The 18838-nt window shown below is 46.2% G+C and overlaps 1 protein-coding gene across 1 annotated transcript in view; it reads left to right on the forward strand.

Moving 5' to 3' along the window:
- Positions 1 to 18838, forward strand: part of FER1L5 (fer-1 like family member 5) — a 53073-nt gene that overhangs the window by 20350 nt on the left and 13885 nt on the right. Inside the window, exons 19-26 of the mRNA XM_045980514.1 lie at positions 878 to 1055; positions 13451 to 13575; positions 14414 to 14514; positions 15040 to 15217; positions 15295 to 15450; positions 16636 to 16764; positions 17936 to 18099; positions 18414 to 18528. Of these exons, the coding sequence (XP_045836470.1) occupies positions 878 to 1055; positions 13451 to 13575; positions 14414 to 14514; positions 15040 to 15217; positions 15295 to 15450; positions 16636 to 16764; positions 17936 to 18099; positions 18414 to 18528 (1146 nt within the window). The remainder of the gene's footprint in view (positions 1 to 877; positions 1056 to 13450; positions 13576 to 14413; positions 14515 to 15039; positions 15218 to 15294; positions 15451 to 16635; positions 16765 to 17935; positions 18100 to 18413; positions 18529 to 18838) is intronic.

Here is an 18838-nt window from a genome sequence, read left to right on the forward strand (position 1 = left end):
GCACACTAGGATCTGAACACAGAGTTGTGAAGGAAATGCCTAGGAGGAGTAGGTGGGTGAAAGGGTGCCACAGCCTAAGGCAAATAGAGGAGGAGGGGGAGCTTGCAGAAGAAACTGGGGAGGAGTCTGCAAAGAGCATGGAGGCAACCCCTCCAACCCAGGGAAGAGTTGCCAGGCCAGGCAAGGGAGAAGTTGGACTCTGCATAGAGGCAAGTGCACAGAAACTTGGCTGGAAACGTGGAAGAAGACAAAATCAGATGGGAGCTCAACAGAGGCTCAGAGGGGAGAAGGAGGGTTATTTTTTATGACAGGGCAGACCTGAGCTAGAGAACAGACTGGGAGAGTGCAAGAGGAAGGCAGGAGATGGCCACTGAAATGAAAGCAGCTGACACGGTCGGTGGTTGGTAGATGGAGGACTTCCAGCACAGAGGCGGCATGGTGGGAGGAAGCCACTGGAGAAGGGCTCAGAGTAGATGTGCGTGCATCTGCCACCCTCACGACACCCCTGCCCATGCTCATTCCATTAGGGGAGGGCATTGAGGCAAAAAGAAGAAGGATGGGGTAGCCCAAGTCAGAGCCCAGCCTGACCCTCAGGGCCTTGGAGGGAGAAGACTCCCTCCAAGGAAAGAAAGGAACCGGAGCTGGCTGGGAGGAGGGGACCAGGTGATCGAGGACCTCGGTGGAACTGCACTTGAGCAGGAGTCTAGGCAGGATTTTGAGGGGGCTTGGGTTCAGAGATGGCCCAGCTCACCCTGAAGAGAAGCAAAGTGGCTTAAAAAAAAAAAAAAAAGCACCTCATCTTTGCCTCCTTGCCTGTCTCTATAGCCTTGTTCATCCCTTGGCTTATGTACTGGGATGTGGGGGGTTATTGTTTTAGAGACACCATCACCGCCAGAAGTATGGGCTGTGTGTCATCTTCCTTTCCTGTACCATGATGCCTGACTTTAAGGACCTGATCCAGTTTGAGGTCAGCATTGGCCACTATGGAAACAAGATGGACCTGAATTACAAGCCTTGTGTCTCAACCACACAGTACAGCCCAGTGATATATGATGGTAATAGTCAGATCCAACCCAAGAATAGAGATCATCCCCTGACTCCCAGGCTCTGTGCTTGGCTTTTTAAGGGTATTAGCTCATAGAAATTCATAGGCATTGTTAACCCACATGTCTCACATAAGGAAAATGAGCTTCAGAGAGGTGAAGTCACCTGCCAAACATTGCAGCTAGTGGGTGGTGAGCCCACAACAAGAGTTGAAAGTAGGCATTCACTCCAAGTTCTTCTCTACACTACATTTCACACTACAGCCTCCCCAACCCCAACTTCTTCCCTTCTACTCTGAACCAGCCCTGACCCATCCATGCAACCATTTTCTGCTACTCATCCTGCTATCCATCCATTAATCTACTCACCCACCAACGTCCATTAATCTATTCATCCATTCAACTCCTACCCATCCACTGACCCAAACACTCAGCCAAACTCCTATCCATCCATTCACCCATTAATCCAATATATACTTATTAAACAACTATACCAGGCTCTATGGTGTAGCATTTCTCAAAGTGCAATCCCTGGGCAGGGCATCAGGATCACCTGGGAGCTTTTAGAAATGCAGATTCTAGGGGCGCCTGGCTGACTCAGTTGGTTAAGCACCTGACCCTGATCTCAGGGTTGTGAGATGGAGCCCCACATTGGGTTGTGTGCTGAGATGAAGTCTGCTTAAAATTCTCTCTCTCCCTCCCCCCTTCTCCCCCCACCCCACTCATGTGTGCTCTCTTTCTTAAAAAAATGCTGATTCTTGGCCCCACCTCAGTCCTTACAGAATCAGGAAAGCTGGAGATGGTGCCCCACAATCTGTGTTTTAACAAGCCTATCGTGTGATTTAGATGCATGCTAGAGTTTGAGAACCACTACTCTCAACTTCGTCTTCAACAGCTTCGCAATTTCCTTGCCCCTTGAGAGCCTTTCTGTGCATCCCACTTCCCTGGATTTTTAAGAACCGCTCCTTAGTGAAATAGAATTCATATACCATATAATTCAACTATGTAAAGTATGCAATTCATTAATTTTTCATGTGTTTACAGAATTGGGCAACCATCACCATGGTCAATTCTAGAACATTTTTACCACTCCAAAAGAAACCCTGTACCTACGTGCAGTCACTCTCTACTTCTCCCCTGCCTTCCCAACCTCAGACACCCATTAATCTACTTTCTGTCTCTGTGGAGTTTCCTCTTTTGGATATTTTATCATACACGTAGATTCACAATATGTGGTCCTTGGTGTCTAGCTTCTTTCACTTCGCATAACGTTCTACTCATTTTTAAATTATGAAATATACACAAAAAACGTATTCAATGTATATATACCATTTAAAGATGAATGAAATGAGTACCCCAAAACTCAGCACTCAACTTAAAAGATAGAAAAGTGTCAGCATCTTAGAAGTTCCCTGTATGTTCTTCCCAGACCAATTTACCCAAGAAATAACCACACTCCTGACCCTCATGGGTAATCACTCCCTTGTTTTACTTTTCAGTTTTTACCATCTATGTATGCAACCCTAAACAGCATACTCTTTTTTACATTTTTAAACAAATGGAACTTTTCAGTCTTTATTCATCTGTTTTCCATCTTCTGCTCAATATTAGGGGTTTTTTTATGTTGGTACGTGTAGTCGAAGTTCATTTTCACTTCTGTGTATATTCTCCTGTATGATTATAGCACCAATTATGTGGTATATGCAGACGTTTGAGACTTATCTTTTTCTCCTACTATAATAATTGTGTTATAAACATTCTTGTACATGTCTCCTGGTCTCAAGCACAAGACTTCCTCTAAATTATATACCCTGGAATGAAAGAGGAATTCAAACCAAAAGAAATTATACCAAATTACACTCTCATCAACTCAATATGAGAATTTCTTTTGCTTTTCATTCTCACCCGTACTTTATGTTGTCCACCAGCCTTTTCATTTTTGCCAATGGTGGGTGTAAGATGGTAACTTTTAAGATCTTGATTTGCATTTTCCTGATTACACTTGGAGGTTGGGCATCTTTTCATATATTTACAAACGTTTGTTTTTTCTCATCTGTAAAAAGCCTATCGATGTATTTTATCCATCATTCTATTTGGCTGTCTTGTGCTTACTGGCTTGTATCTTACTTTTTCTGGGAACAATCTTTTGTCAGATGGGCGTATTGTACATACCTTCCCTAAGTTTGGGGTTTTCCATCTACATCTTAATGACAACTTTTTATTTTTTTATTGAGGTATTGTTTGCAAACAATAAGATGCACATATTTTAAGTGTACAGTCTAATAAATTTTGGCAAATATACCCATATAGCCACCATGGGAAGAAAGTTCCATAATCCCAAAAAGCTGCCATATGTCCCCTTTTAGTCGATCTCCCCAAGCTCTGGGGTCAGTCGTTGTGTTATCTATCACTATAGATTTGTTTTGCTTTTCCTACAACTTCATGTGGATGAAATCAGACATATGGTTCTTTCTTTTTCTACCACTTCTTTGGCTCAGCGTCGCATTTTAGGAACTCACCCATGTTTCATGGATAAGTGTTTTGTTCCTCTTGATTTCTGATAGTACTTCAATATGTGGATATGACATTTTATTTACCTATCCCCCTGTTCATGGAAACTTAGATTGATTCTACAAAAAGCCTGGTGGAACTTTTGTTCTAATCAAGTATTTTTTATTTATTTTGTTTTTAGTATTGCATTCTGTCTCCTCTACTGGTTCTATATCTATGGATTAATTGTAGTGGTTGCTCAAGGGATTGCAATATTGATCTTTAACCTATCGTAGTCTACCTTGAGTTAATATTATACTTACTTCATATATGATAATATATTACATATATTCACATATAATTGTTATATACAATATAAAGTTCAATATAATAGTATAATTGCATTTCACCTTTTTTATACATTCTAGAGTTGGCTTGTCAATATTTTGCTTAGGATTTTTGCATGTATATGAATAAGATGAATCTGTAATATTTTCTTTCTTGTAATTTCCTCATTTGTTTTTGATATCAAAGTTATGCTGGCCTCATAGTTGAAGTTGAGGAGCATTTCCTCTTTTTACTCACTATGAGCATTTGAGTAAGACTGTAATCACCTGTTCCTTGACAGTTTGATAGGCCTCACCTCTAAATATAAGCCTGGTGGGTTTTTTAAATGCAGCAATTTAAATATGGATTTATTTTAATTAGTCAGCTTTTCTATTTTTTTTTTTAAAGATTTTATTTATTTATTTGACAGAGAGAGATCACAAGTAGGCAGAGAGGCAGGCAGAGAGAGTGAGAGGGAAGCAGGCTCCCTGCAGAACAGAGAGCCCGATGCGGGACTCGATCCCAGGACCCTGAGATCATGACCTGAGCCGAAGGCAGCGGCTTAAACCACTGAGCCACCCAGGCGCCTGTCTTTTCTATTTATTTTTAAGTCAATTTTGGTAGGTTTAACTTATCTAGGAATTTATAAATTTCATTGAAGTTTTTACATTTTTCAGCATAAAATTATTCATAGTATCTTTAAATTTTTTATTGTGGCAAAATAGATGTAATATAAAACAACATTTTAGCCATTTTTTAAGAGATTTTATTTAATTGACAGAGAGAGAGATCACAAGTAGGCAGAGAGGCAGACAGAGAGAGAGGGAGAAGCAGGCTTCCTGCTGAGCAGAGAGGCCAATGCGGGGCTCAATCCCAGGACCCAGGCATTCCACATTTTAGCTATTTTAAAATGTACAGTTCAGGGGCGCCTGGGTGGCTCAGTGGGTTAAGCCTCTGCCTTTGGCTTAGGTCGTGATCCCAGGGTCCTGGGATTGAGCCCCTCATTGGGTTCTCTGCTCAGCAGGGATCCTGCTTCCCCCTCTCTCTCTGCCTACTTGTGATCTCTCTCTCTGTCAAATAAATTAAAAAAAAAACTTAAAAATAATAATAAATAAAAAAAAAATAAAATGTGCAGTTCGGTGGAATTAAGTACATTCACAATGTTGTGTAACTATTACCTCTCTTTCTAGAGTGATTTCATCATCCCAAACAGAGACTCTACCCATTAGACAATAAATTCCCTTGTCCCCTGGAATCTTCTATTCTACTTTTTGTCTCTCTGAATTTGCCTATATCTCATATATGTGGAATCATGTAATATGTGTCCTTTGTGTCTGGCTAATTTTACTTAGCATAATGTTTCCAAGATTCATCTACCTTACAGCATGTGTCAGAACTGCATTACTTTTTACGTCTGAGTAATATCCCTATTGTATGTACATATCATATTCTGTATATCCATTCATCTGTTGATGGACACTTGGGTTGTTTCCACCTTTTGGCTATTGTGAATAATGCTGCTTATGGACATCAGTGTACACATCCCTGTTTGAGTCCCTGTTTTTAGTTATTTGGGGTATATGCCTAGGAGGGAATCATTATGTCACATAAGAATTCTGTTTAACTTTTTGAGGAACCATCAAACTATTTTGCACCACAGTTTCTTTTTTTTTTAAAGATTTTATTTATTTTTAGAGAGAGAAAGAGAACATGAGTTGCAGGGGAAAAGGCAGAGGGAGAGGGAGAAGCAGACTCCCTGCTGAGCAGAGAGCCAGATGCAGGGCTCGATCCCAGGATTCTGGGATCATGACCTGAGCTGAAGGCCGAGGCTTAACCCACTGAGCCACCCAGGTGCCCCTCCACCATCCTTTCTTATGTCATCTATTTATCTCAGCAATATCTAAAAATAGCTTATATTATATAAGCTTATATAAAAATTATTATATAAGCTTATATAAAAATTAGCTTATATTATTCTTTGTGGGGTTGGGGTGTGCATGAGTACCTTTTCTTTTGATAAATCTTGACGAACTTTTCCAATCTTTTACTATTACAAATAATGTTGTCAAGATATAGTCTTGCAGGGCGCCTGGCTGGCTCAGCGGGTTAAGCCTCTGCCTTCAGCTCAGGTCATGATCTCAGGGTCCTGGGATCGAGTCCCATATTGGGCTCTCTGCTCGGCAGGGAGCCTGCTTCCCCCTCTCTCTCTGCCTGCCTCTCTGCCTACTTGTGATCTCTCTTCCTCTCTCTGTCAAATAAATAAGTAAAATATTTTTTAAAAAAGATATAATCTTGCATAAGTGATTTCAAATTGGAATTGGTCAAAGCATATTTGCATCTTGGCAGATACTGCAAAACTGTCCTCTGTGCTAATCATTTTCCTGTTTGCTCTCAGCATCTCCAGCAAGGAGAGACTGCATGCTCTGCTCTAGATCAGACTTCTTTCTTGCCCTTCCTTGCGCTATTCTGTATCTCGGGGCCATATATCTGCAAACTACATTTCCCCGCTTCCCATGCCAGTTGATAAAAGGGGAGATCCTGTCATTCTGTTCTATCTCCCCACCTCTTCACTTGGTCTCTCTGCTTCTCCTTCCCTCCTGCCACTGATTCAGGAGGCATCTCTGGAAGTAGCTACCTGACTTCAGAGATCCCAGCTTTGGCTAGCTGCTCCTCCACAGTTCCCGCCTCGGCCAAGCAGCCCCTTCTCTGCAGTCCCCTTCTTGGTGGCTCCAGCACCTTGTGCAGCTACCTCAATGACACAGCTCTGGTGGTACGCCTGTCTGTGGTCACACTACTGCATGCCTTTTGTTACCCAGCCCTAGGAGGGGTAGTTTCTTCCTCCTGTTACTAATCTCTGGAGAAGCTCACTTCCCGACCCACCATTTTTTTTTTCTTTTTTTAAGTAGGCTTAGCATGGAACCCAGAACAGGGCTTGAACTCAACAACCCTGAGATCAAGACCTGGGCTGAGATCAAGAGTCAGGCACTTAACAGACTGAGCGGCCCAGGTGCCCCTCACTTTCCCCTTTTTGATCTCTTGGCCCTTTCAACATATTTTCTCTATTAAATCTCCTCTATGTCAAGTATCTGCCTTGGTCTTTTTCTTTCTCTGGCTGTATCCTGACATAATCCTCCAAAGGTTTGTACCACTCAACACTCCCACCAGCTACGTCTGAGAGCCTCACCAAAATTGGGTATAAACTTCTGGATTTTTATCAGTCTGGTAAGTGAAAAATGGAATTTCGGTGTAGTTTTTGTTTGTATTTCTCTCATTATAAATGAGGTTGGGTATCTTTTCGTATGTTTCAAAGTTGTTTGTATTTCCCTTTCTTTAATTGCCTGTTTATGTAATTTTCTCTTTTATTCTATTATATTAGTCATTTTCTTACTGATTTCTAGGACCCTTCATATATGAGGGAGATTAGGCCCTTATGATATGAGCTGTAAGTATATTTCCCTTATTTGTCTCCTATCTTTGTCTGTGGTGTTTGGGATATTTTTTTCCCATGAAGACTTTTTTTTTTTTTTTTTTTTAATGTACTCAAACTACTTTTATGGCTTCTGGGCTTTTGAGTCATAATGAGAAAGGTCCTTTCTACTCCAGATATTTTAAGGAATTCTCTCATGTCCTGCTGTAGAAGTTTGTGGCTTCTTAAAGTTTCATAACCAATACCTTTTGTCTTTCTGATATTTTTTCCCTATAAATCTCTTCACCTTTCTGTCCAGCTGCCCAAATATCCTGAATCTTGCAAGTCTACTAACTTCACCAGATTATTTTGAAGTGTTGATCATTTGGGGTCAGCTTCCCTGGCACGTGGTATACTCTTTCATGAGTAGTTCAAATCTCCTTTTATTTTGTTAATAATTTATTTAGTGGTATAATTTTTTTAACAGTTTTTAAATTGGGTTGTTTTTCTTCTTATGGGGCAGTAATAGTTCTTTATATACGCTGGATCCAAGTCTTTTATCAGATACATGATTTGCAAATAGTCTGTGGCTCGTCTTTTCTTTCTTTCTTTCTTTTTATTTTTAAAGATTTTATTTATTTATTTGACAGACAGAGATCACAAGTAGGCACAGAGGCAGGCAGAGAGAGAGGAGGAAGCAGGCTCCCCGCTGAGCAGAGAGCCAGATGTGGGGCTCGATCCCAGGACCCCAGGATTATGACCTGAGCTGAAAGCAGAGGCTTTAACCCACTGAGCCACCCAGGCGCCACTTCTTTTTTTTTTTTTTTTAGCACAATTTCTGTTTATTGTATTTTTCATTTTCAAAAGCCATTTTCTTTTTTTTATTTTGTTCACTTAGCCATCATATAGTACATCATTAGTTTTTTGAGGTAGTATTCAGTGATTCATTAGTTGCGTGTAACACCCAGCACTCATTGTAACATGCCATTTTAAATATAATAAATGTCATTTTCTTGATATAAAATATAAGTAACTATCAAATGATACAAATTTTGGGGGCGCCTGAGTGGCTCAGTGGGTTAAAGCCTCTGCTTTCGATTCAGGTCATGATCTCAGGGTCCTGGGATCGAGCCCCGCATCGGGTTCCCTGCTCAGTGGGGAACCTGCTTCCTCCTCTTTCTCTCTCTCTGCCTGCCTCTCTGCCTACTTGTGATCTCTCTCTGTCAAATAAATAAAATCTTTAAAAAAAAGATACAAATTGTTTTCTGATAAGCTTTTATTTACTTATTTTTTATTAACATATAATGTATTATTAGCCCCAGGGGTACAGGTCTATGTATCATCAGACTTACACACTTCACAGCACTCACCATAGCAAATACCATCCCCAGTGTCCATAACCCCACCACCCTCTCCCCACTCCCCTGCCACCACCCCAACCCTCAGTTTGTTTTGTGAGATTAAGAGTCTCATATGGTTTGTCTCCCTCCTGATCCCATCTTATTTCATTTTTTCCTTCCCTACCCCCCAACCCCCCCGCCCCCCAGTTTGCCTCTCAACTTCCTCATATCAGGGAGATCATATGATAATTGTCTTTCTCTGATTGACTTATTTTACTCAGTGTAATACCCTCTAGTTCCATCCACGTCTTTGCAAATGTCCGTCTTTTCATTTTTTTAACAGTGTTTTTGAAGTGAGAACATTTTCAATTTGGGTGAAGTCCAACTTTATTTTCTTTTAATTTTAAGGTGTCATATCTAAGATCCCTTTGCCTAACCCAAGGTCATGAAGACTTTTCTCCTATCTTCTAAAAGTTTTACAGTTTTGCTTCTTATATTTAGCTGTGTGATCCATTTTGAATTAATTTATATATGAATAATCCAAATTTTCAAGCACCATTTGTTTAAAAGACTATCACTTTCCCATGTGAGTTTTCTTAGATTATATTTTTAAATATTCTGTGCCATAGTTTAGGTTTTCTACTTTAGGGGCCCCATTTATGGGCTTAACAATTTTCCTTGGTTTTTCTTCTGTATCCATCAGCTTTTCCCTGATCCTTCATGACTCTCTATTTCCTTTTTATTTTGGGTCACTTTTCTTACTTCCATCTTAATTTTATGCCTCTCCCTGAGTTGTCTGCACGGTCTAATCTCCCTTGGGCTTCTTTTTATGTTGTCTTCCTTTCTAGGGTGTTTTTGTTTTTGCTTCTGCTTTTTTTCTTTGTTTTGCCAGCTCCCATTTCCTCATCTGCGCCCAGAGTTTTGTTCTGGGAGCGTATTTTTGCTGGCACTTTCAGAACTCTGCTCCCATCAAGCTGAGCTCCCAGCTGTCTGTCTTGCTCTGCGCTTCCCCGCAGGTGACTTCTGTTACACTTCACCCCTTCCTGCTTCAGCTTTGGACAGCAATCGTAGTTGATTTTGGCAGTCATTATGTGTATTTTGAGTCTACCGATTATATCGGTCTTTCTTTTGCTGAAAATTGAGTTGTTTTCCTCCTCCTTGTTGCCTTTGTATGCTATCCAAGAGTAGAAGAAGAAAATGGCTATCTTGTATCTGCACGTTCATATCTGAGAACCCCAGTCCTGGATCTCTGCTTATTTATCATTCTAATGATTCACCCAGTACCAGAGCCTGAAACTAGTGTCTTCCTATAATTCTAGAAAATTTTAAGTTATTTTTGCTTCGACAGTTACTTCTTCCCCTCGTCTCTTACACGGCTCCTCCTCAAACTCACTCTATCCTCTATGGGACTCCTCATCCTATTCCTCATATTTTTAAATCTCTCTTCCCTATTTGTCATCTCTCTGAGCTGTATTCTGCATAATTTCTTCTAATCTTCTTGGAAGGACCTTAGGTAACCACTCTATTTAAAAATTTTTGACAGCTCCTTATCCCTTTCCCCACTTTATTCTTCTCCATAGTATTTTCCACTATTTGACACAATGTATTTTATGTATCTTATCTCCACTACTTTTTAAATTCTTTTTTAAGATTTTATTTATTTGACAATGAGAGAGAGAGAGATTGAGCACAGGCAAGGGGAGCCTGAGACAGAGAAAAAGGCTCCCCACTGAGCAGGGAGCCCAATGCAATACTCAGGACCCTGGGATCATGACCTGAGCTGAAAATAGATGCTTAACAGATTGAACCACCCAGGCGCTCCTTCTTCTTCTTCTTTTTTTTTTTTTAATTCGTAAGTAAACTTTTTTTTTTTTAACGATTTTATTTGAGAGAGAGAGAACATGAGCAGGGGGAGGGGCAAAGGAAGAGGGACAAGCAGATTCCCTGTTGAGTGCAGAGCCCTGTGCCCTCAATCCCAGGACACCAAGATCATGACCTGAGTTGAAGTCAGACACTTAACTGCTAAGCCATCCAGGTGCCCCAAATTCTTAAGTAAGCTTTTGACTCAAATATAACATAGGCATGGGAAAATACACAATCCCAAGTGTCCAACTCAATGAATTATCGTGAAGCAAAAATAACTACGTGACAACATTCAGACCATGAAATGGAGCCCTGACATCCCAGAGGCCCCTTGAGCCCCTCTACCCCCACTCTCAGCAAGGACAACCACCCTCCTTACCTCTCTGGTTGTTAGCTTTTTATAAAACAAATCATATAGTATGCAGTCTTTTGTGTCTGGCTTCTTTTGCCCATCATCTTGTGAAACGGAAACAAAATCTAGATGTTGTTAGGCATGGTTCTAGCTCGTTCTCATTGCTGTGTAGTATTCCACTGGGCAAATATACCATAATTTATTTTTTCCTTCTACTACTGAAGATTTTAGTGATTTCCTGTTTTGGACTATTGCAAATTGTGCTGCCATGAACCTTTTACAATATGTCTTGATAATGCCATGGTTTCCTTGGTTTTCTTCTGTATCCATCAGCTTTTCCTTTTCGGTTGGGTGTGTACCTGGAAACAGAGCTGCAGGACTAGAATGTGTGACTTGGTTCTGAGCTGCTCATGTTCTTGGAACTTCCTTTATATAGGAAACCTTTGGGACTTTATTTTTTTTTAAGATTTTTATTTATCTCTTTGACAGACAGAGATCACAAGTAGGCAGAGAGGCAGGCAGAGAGAGAGAGGGAAGCAGGCTCCCCGCTGCGCAGAGAGCCCCATGCGGGGCTTGATCCCAGGACTCTGGGATTATGACCTGAGCCGAAGGCAGAAGCTTTAACCCACTGAGCCACCCAGGTACCCCATGGGACTTTAAAGTTAAAGAAATCCTTCTTTGCTTCCTCCAGTTCCCTGGGGCACTACCAACCAAAGACCATTTTAAAGTTTCTCCAGACTACACAGGTGATATGAATGCAGAATACAACCTGCATGAGGTCTCACTCGCAGTAACAAATGCTGGGGGACATTTCCTGCTCTCTCTACCCAGAGCCATGCTGGAGATGGGCTGGTTTCTTCGCTGTTGTCTTCTGTGCAGTGGATTATGTCTCATTGACTGAGGGTTTAGGTTTCAGAGTGCCAGCTTTGCAAGGCATATTCATATCCTAGGGCTACCCTAACAAAGCACCACAAACTTGGTGGCTTAGAACAACAGAGATTTATTCTCTCACAGCTTTGGGAGCTAGAAGTTGAAAGTCAAGGTGTTGGCTGGGTTGGTTCCTTCTTTCTTACTTCATTATTTATTTATTTATTTTATTTTATTTTATTTTTTTAAAGATTGTTATTTATTTGACAGACAGAGATCACAAGTAGGCAGGAGGCAGGCAGAGAGAGAGGAGGAAGCAGGCTCCCCGCTGAGCAGAGAGCCCGATGCGGGGCTCAATCCCAGGACCCCGAGATCATGACCCGAGCTGAAGGCAGAGGCTTTAACCCACTGAGCCACCCAGGCGCCCCTTACTTCATTTTTTTAAAAAGATTTTATTTTTAAGTAACCTTTACATCCACTGTGGGGCTCAGACCTACAACCCCAATATTAAGGGTTGCACGCTCTACCTACTGAACCAGCCAGGGGCCCCAGGGTTGTTTCCTTCTGATAGATCTGTGCCTCTCTCCCAGCTTCTGGAGATTGCCTGTAATCTCTGGTGCTCCTTTGCATGAAGACACAGCTCTCCACCTCTGCCTCTGTCTTTATGTGGTGTGCTCCCCTGTGTCCCTGTATCTTCACAGGGACCTCTCTGTGTCCCTCCTCTCTCTGTGATCCTCCTCTCTCTGTGTCCCTCTCATCGTCTTCTAGGAACACCTGTATTGTGTTAAGGCTCTAACTTACTCCAGTATGACCTCATCTTGACTAATTCTAGTTGCAATGACCCTATTTCTAAATAAGGTCACATTCTGAGGTGGTGGGATTAGGACTTCAAAATACCTTTATAGGGAGCAAAGTTCAACCCATAACACATGGGATCTCCTGTGAGACTGCTCACGGTGGGCAGTGCTAGGCTTTCCCCGCTGAGCACCCTGCCCTGGCCCTTGCCAAAGAGAAGCAGAAGTTCTCCAGGATTTGCCAGAAGCTTAGCAGGCAAAAGTCAGCTTTGTTTTCGCTTGCCTCACAGAGTTTCTGCTTTTACTTTATTTTCACTTCTGTGGATTTCTTTCCTTACATCAAGTCAGCACTACAACTCAGAAAAATTTTTAAATGAACTTATGTTTCATCTCCCTTCCCCCCTCATTTCAATAAGGAACATGGCCTGGGAACCCAGTTTGCCAACCCCATCTCTGGTTGGTATCCGTCCTTGTTCTCCTGACCCTGTGCCTCTGTCCTGGCAGGCCCTTCATGTGAGATGTCTGCCCACCCCGACCAAACCCTGGGTCTCCTCACAGACCACCTCTGCCTCACAGACCACCCCAAAGGGAGACCCTACCTCAAGGGTAGGGTCATCTCGCCTGGTCATACCTTAAGGGCGTGGGGCCTTGGAGCTAGATGCCTCAGGCAGACTACTGTCCCCTGCCCCAGCCTGGATTTTCCCCATGTGTAAAATGGGGACTTTGAAAAGCTATGTGAAACCCTGGGCACAATGAATGCTCAAGAAGGCCAGCTGTGTTCATCAAAGTACATATGTTCTCAACTGGCTGGCAACCTACCCCCTTGGTGGGAGGGGTCCAATTAGGATTTTTTAGCAGATGGTGTCCTTGAAGAATAGAGTAGCTCAGGGAGGGTCCTCTGAGAGGGCATAATAAGAGGAGACCTCCCAGAGTCCCTCAAACACCCCCCACACATGTCTATGTCTCAGGGAACATCTACCATTATGTGCCCTGGTACAACACCAAGCCAGTCGTGGCTGTGACCTCCCAATGGGAAGACGTCAGCTTCCGCATGAACTGCCTCAACCTCCTCCACTTTACTCGGGACCGCCTGGTGAGTGGTACAGAAGGGTGCAGGCGGGGGGATCTGCGCCGCAGATGGGAGGCTTAGGGAACTAAATCACAGTCCTAGGAAGCCAGTCATTCAAGTCACTCATGCATTCCACACCAAGGAAGACAGAAGCATCAGGCACTGTGCTAGACAATGAAGATAGAAAGCTGCATAAACAGCACCTAGCCTCCCCATCTGGGAACTTGGATATGCAAACAGCTACTGTAGGGAGTACCCAGAGCTATGGGGGCAGCGAGATTGGGGATGGAGGAGGGAGCTGAAGAGAGGATAATCAGAGGAGGTGTTTGAAAAGGAGGTAACATTTGAGCAGAGTCTTGAAGAATGATTTGCTGGGGCCACGGTGGGGGTGCAGAGAAAGGAAGAGCTGGCAAATCCATGGTGACGTGAAGTTCCAGGACAGGAAGGGCATGGAGGTGATTTGGAAATAAAGCCAGAGAAACTGGAAGAGGTCAAATCACAAAAGATCTTATGCATCTGCTAAGAAAGGAAGTCACTGAACATTTTTAGGCAGGAGAGCCCCCTGCTGCCTGCACCTTAGATGAGACTTTGTGCACCTACAGAAGCAAAGCCCTGGGTCAAGACTGTGACCCTTACAGTCCTGCCCTGCCTGGCTCCTTCCTGCTGCTTATCCTGTTGGGTAGTGGAGAGGGTTGTGGGAATCCTAGCCTTGCAAGCACATGAGATAGCTTTGGACAGTCATCCTGAGGTTTCCCCAAAGGCCCCCAAGTCCTGACTGATAACATCTCGGGCCAGTCAGCCCTGGAACCTCTCCTGGGTGAGCCCCCATATGCTCACTTTCTGTTTCTCTCTTGCCGGGCAGAAAGCCAATCTGGACACCCTGAAATCCATAAGGAATCCAAAAGACCCCGCTCTGCTCCCCCAGTGGGAGAAGCTGCTGAGGGAGCTGGTGGAGGACTGCAAGTAGGGGAGGAGCGTGCGCACCAGGGCTGGGGCTGAGCTGGTCAGGCTCCCATGGAGTGGGGGTGCAGACCAGCATCCTACAGAGCAGCCCCAACCCCCACCTCCTCAAGAAAAGAGCTCTGCTCAAATCTCTCCCCAGCTCAAAGCCCAAACCACAGAGCTGCTTCTCCTCCCCTGTTCAGGCCTTCTAGAAACTGGCCCTGACCTCCCCAGCCTCATCCCAGTTGTCCCTGTACCCATACCTGATGCTCTCACCAAACCAAACTTCTCACATCCCCCATGGTCGGGTTAGCCCCTATCTCCCGGCTCTCACCCAACTCCACAAGGAGCTCCTCAGCACTGGCCTGGTACACTGCATGAGGTTGAAAGGGTGGGAGAGGGGCTGCATGAGAACCAGGGTCCAGGCCAGCAGGGGCGGGGCAGGATCTCGGGTCTAGAAAGTGCACATTGGCCTAAGGCAGGGTGGGAGGTCCTGTAAGGTGAGGCGGAGAGGCCCAGCACCCTCCTTTCTGATCCTGGTCATAGACACCCTCTGCCCTGCATGACCCATCAGCCCAGAGCCACTGAGCTGGACAAGAAGAGGTGGCAGCTTCGCAGCCACCTCCTGCAGGAACTGTCCCAAAAGGCCAAGGAAGTTAAGCCCAGGAACATGGTGGCCACCGTGGAGGACTGGCTGTACCGCCTCAACGCCGTTCTCCCTGAGGTGGGCACCGGACACACTGGCAGGGGAGGAGGACCTGAAGCCCACCACACAGGCCTGACGCCCTCCCACCTCGGCAGCCCCAGATGAGCCTCCCGGACGTGATGATCTGGCTGACGTCCAAGGAGCAGCGGGTGGCCTATGCACAGGTGCCGACCCACAGCATCCTGTTCTCCCCAACAGGGGCTCTGTACTCCGGCAGGTTCTGTGGGAAGACACAGACCCTCGTGCTGCAGGTGGGGAAGCCGAGCGTCCTTGGGCCACCCCACTCCTTGGGGGAGGAAAGGGCCCAGAAACACCCCAAGGGAGAAACCCTGAACTCTTAGGGCAAACTCCAGGGGTATCCCCAAGGGCACACCCACTTTGTCTCTCCTGGGCCCTTTAGCAGGTGAAATGGGGTTGAAACAGTCTCCAGAGGAAGGCAGGGGACAGTGGCCATCATCATGTGGTTGATGCCAAGTCCACATTGCTCATAACTGTTCCTCAGATTCATCTCTTCCATCATCCTCACACCACACTTGGTCCAGTCCCTTGTCGTCTCTCCCCTGGACCAGGATTGAGTGCTTTCCAAACATTTAATGCCTACAAGGCCTGGGCACTGGCCGGTCATATCAGAGGCAGGCCATAAATAAGGCTGGTTGACCAGCACTATCACAGCCCCTCCTCTCACCCTTCCCCCCACTCAGGTGGGGGACACTCCCTTGCTCCCAGAGATGTCCTTTGTTCCCCACTGCTTCCTGGAGAATGCCAAACCACCCTGGCCTGGCCCCAGCCCCTTCCCACTGCAGGCACCTTCTCAGGGCCCCATATTCTCAACAGCCAGGCTGCCCTGGGCTTCCCCACACCCAAGCCTGCCTGCCCTGGGTCCTTTCTATTGTGGAAGGCCCCTCATATGCCCACTTTCTCGTCTTACAAGAAGTCTTTCTCATCCTGCAAGAACCACTGAGACTTGACTCCTGGCTCTACCACTTACTGGTCTGAGTGACCCCAGACCAAACCTTGACCATGTCCAGGCCTCAGTCTTCTCCTCTGTAAAATGGGCCTGGTGAAAATGATGTGCAGCCCCACTCCCCGTGCCCCACCATGGAGGTGTGAGAGGATCCGAGCGTATCCTGCACATTCGGCACTTACTTGTCAATGTCACCACCATCACCACTTCCCTTTGGAGCTTCCCCAGGCTCCCTGGGTGGCACCGCCCCTCTTCCCACAAACCCCACCAGCCTCTCTGTGATGCATGGGGTTGCAGGTATAACCATGTGCATATTAACTCCCTCTGGAAAGCAGGAACTCTGCAACATTCACTTTAAGCCCCAGCACCCAGGGCTCAGTGTGATGGAGCAGGTGTGTGTGCCCCTCCCTCGCTCACGCCCCTGCCCCCGGGGGACATGCACCCCTATGGGGTCGACCTGCTTCTGGTTTAGTACCCAGAGGGTGAAGGACAGGACATGCTGCCGGCCCACCTCCGGGTCTGCATGTGGTTTGGCAACGTCACGGACAGCAAGGATCTGCAGCTGCTGCGCGAAGGCGAGGTGGTCGTGTATGCGGAGACGGTGAGCAGCGCCCTGGTGCAGTAGGGGTGGGGGGGGTGGCAGTGGGCGGGGAGACCAGGCTGCCAGAGCCCAACACCAAAGGTGGAGAAAACCATCACCAGCAGAATCTGAGCATTATGAGATGGGCTTTGATAAAGACAGGTGGCAGCCTAGAGCAGCCTCCGATGTTGACAAGCCATGGGCATGTGGTGATAAAAGGGGCAGCTGGGTCGTCCCCTAGGGCCAGTCACTCTCTCCTTGATGGAGCTTTATTGGGAGTTTCTCCCAGTTACTTCAATACATGTGAAGTGAGGTCTCATCTGTCACCAACCTGGCAGCCTAGGACCCCTGAAGTCTCCAGCGGGGTTGGGGGGGGCAGTTTTTCAGGTCAGTCTGGTGGTTCTGGGGAGGGAGGGGCCTGGAACATTCAGAGCAGGAAGTGAGGCATCTTCCCGGAGAACCACAGATGCATGGGGTGGGTGGGCAGCCAGTCAGAGACTGCTCTAGAACCAGAGGAGGGAAAGATGACCTTTGCTGCCCTGGGGGAGGACATGGCACAGGAGAAAGCTCTGAGAGCAGAGGGAATGGAGTTCAAGAATTTTCAGCTTTTTAATTTACTGAGTCAAAAACTTATTTTTGTGGTTCCTAAGTTGCACACTGTGAATGGATATCTTAACATGAGTAACCAGCCCCGACATAGGCTTGGAGATGTGAGATGAGAGGGTATCTAGAATGAGGTGCAGGTAACAGGGGCTGCGTGTCCAGCAGGGGAATGTGGGGAAAAGGGCTCAGAGGCAGAAAAGATGTGAGTGGTGAAGCAGCACTAGGTTCCCCGGGTCAGCAGGGACAAGGCTAATGGACCACACTGTAGCACCCCCTGCCCCAGACTCTAACACAGGCATCTGCCAGCTCTACCCTTCAGTGGTTAAGCCCCTGGGGTAGAGCTGACCTCTGAGCCTCAGTCTCCCCCCTTGTGAAATGGGATCGTGAGGATTACAGGGGACAGTTCATGTAAAACCCCAGGCATGGGCCTGGCTGGAGGGGAGGGTTTGATGATAAGTCCCTGGCCCCTTCTTGCCTAACACACTTCTAAGAGGCCCCTGCAGCCCAGAGCAGGGGGCCCAAGGAGGGACCCAATGTCCCAGTGTGAGCTGGAGAGGCCGCAAGCTGCTGACAGCTACCCCTCCCCCAGTACGAGAACCAGGCCAAGTATAAAGACCAGTGGGGACAGCAGGGGCTATACCACTGCCCCAACTTCTCAGATGTCATGGGCCACAAGGCCCTCCCCAAGGAGGATTTCCAGGCACCCCAAGGATGGCACTGGCAGGGGCGGTGGACAGTGGAGCCTCAGAGGAGGTAAGGCAAGGGGGCAAGCCTAGAGCCTGTGTGCCCCTGGACATGCAGCCTGGGGTGGACTGTTCTTTTTACCTGGGAGAGCCAGTTAGCCACATCTCGGGGAGGTGGGCACGTGGCCATTGTAGCCTGCTCCCAGAGGCTGGGATACCCAAGAGGAAGGGCCCAGCCCACCACCCTACCCTGGAGGCCAAGCCCCGTGGCCCAGCCTTGCCCAGAACAAGCTGCCAGGTAGGGGAACACCGGGCCAGCAGAGGACAACCTGGGAGCCTGAAAGTTCGAGATGTGCTGGAAACTTGGGGTCTCGCTGCCCCCAGACTCCTCCTGGATGTAGACATCAACAAGAGCCAGGTGCTAGAGGAGGTATATGAGAACCAGCGTCGTGACACCACAGGGGCCTGGGTGCAGGCAGCCATCCCAAACACGGACGTGGTAAGCAGGGGCCAAGGCTATCTTGGGGGACAAGTAGTAGTGCATGCAGGTGGGCACCTTGGAAACTGGGTTATCTGAGTGGGAAGAGCACTGGACCAAGGGTTACCATCTGAGCCCTGCTCCCCACATGCTGTGCAGGAGCCTGGGTGCACGCTGATGGCATTAGTATCTCAAGGGGGCAGGGAGAGGTACCTTCAAGAAGACTATAAGGGACAAGGTAGGGAGCAGTGTTTCCTTCCTAGGCTTCTTCCAAAGGTAGCGCTTACTCAGGAGAGAATCTGTCTGGGGCTAGTCTAAGCCCACACCATCT

The sequence above is a fragment of the Meles meles genome, chromosome 16 (genome assembly GCF_922984935.1).
Source record: "Meles meles chromosome 16, mMelMel3.1 paternal haplotype, whole genome shotgun sequence".
Lineage (NCBI taxonomy): Eukaryota > Metazoa > Chordata > Mammalia > Carnivora > Mustelidae > Meles > Meles meles.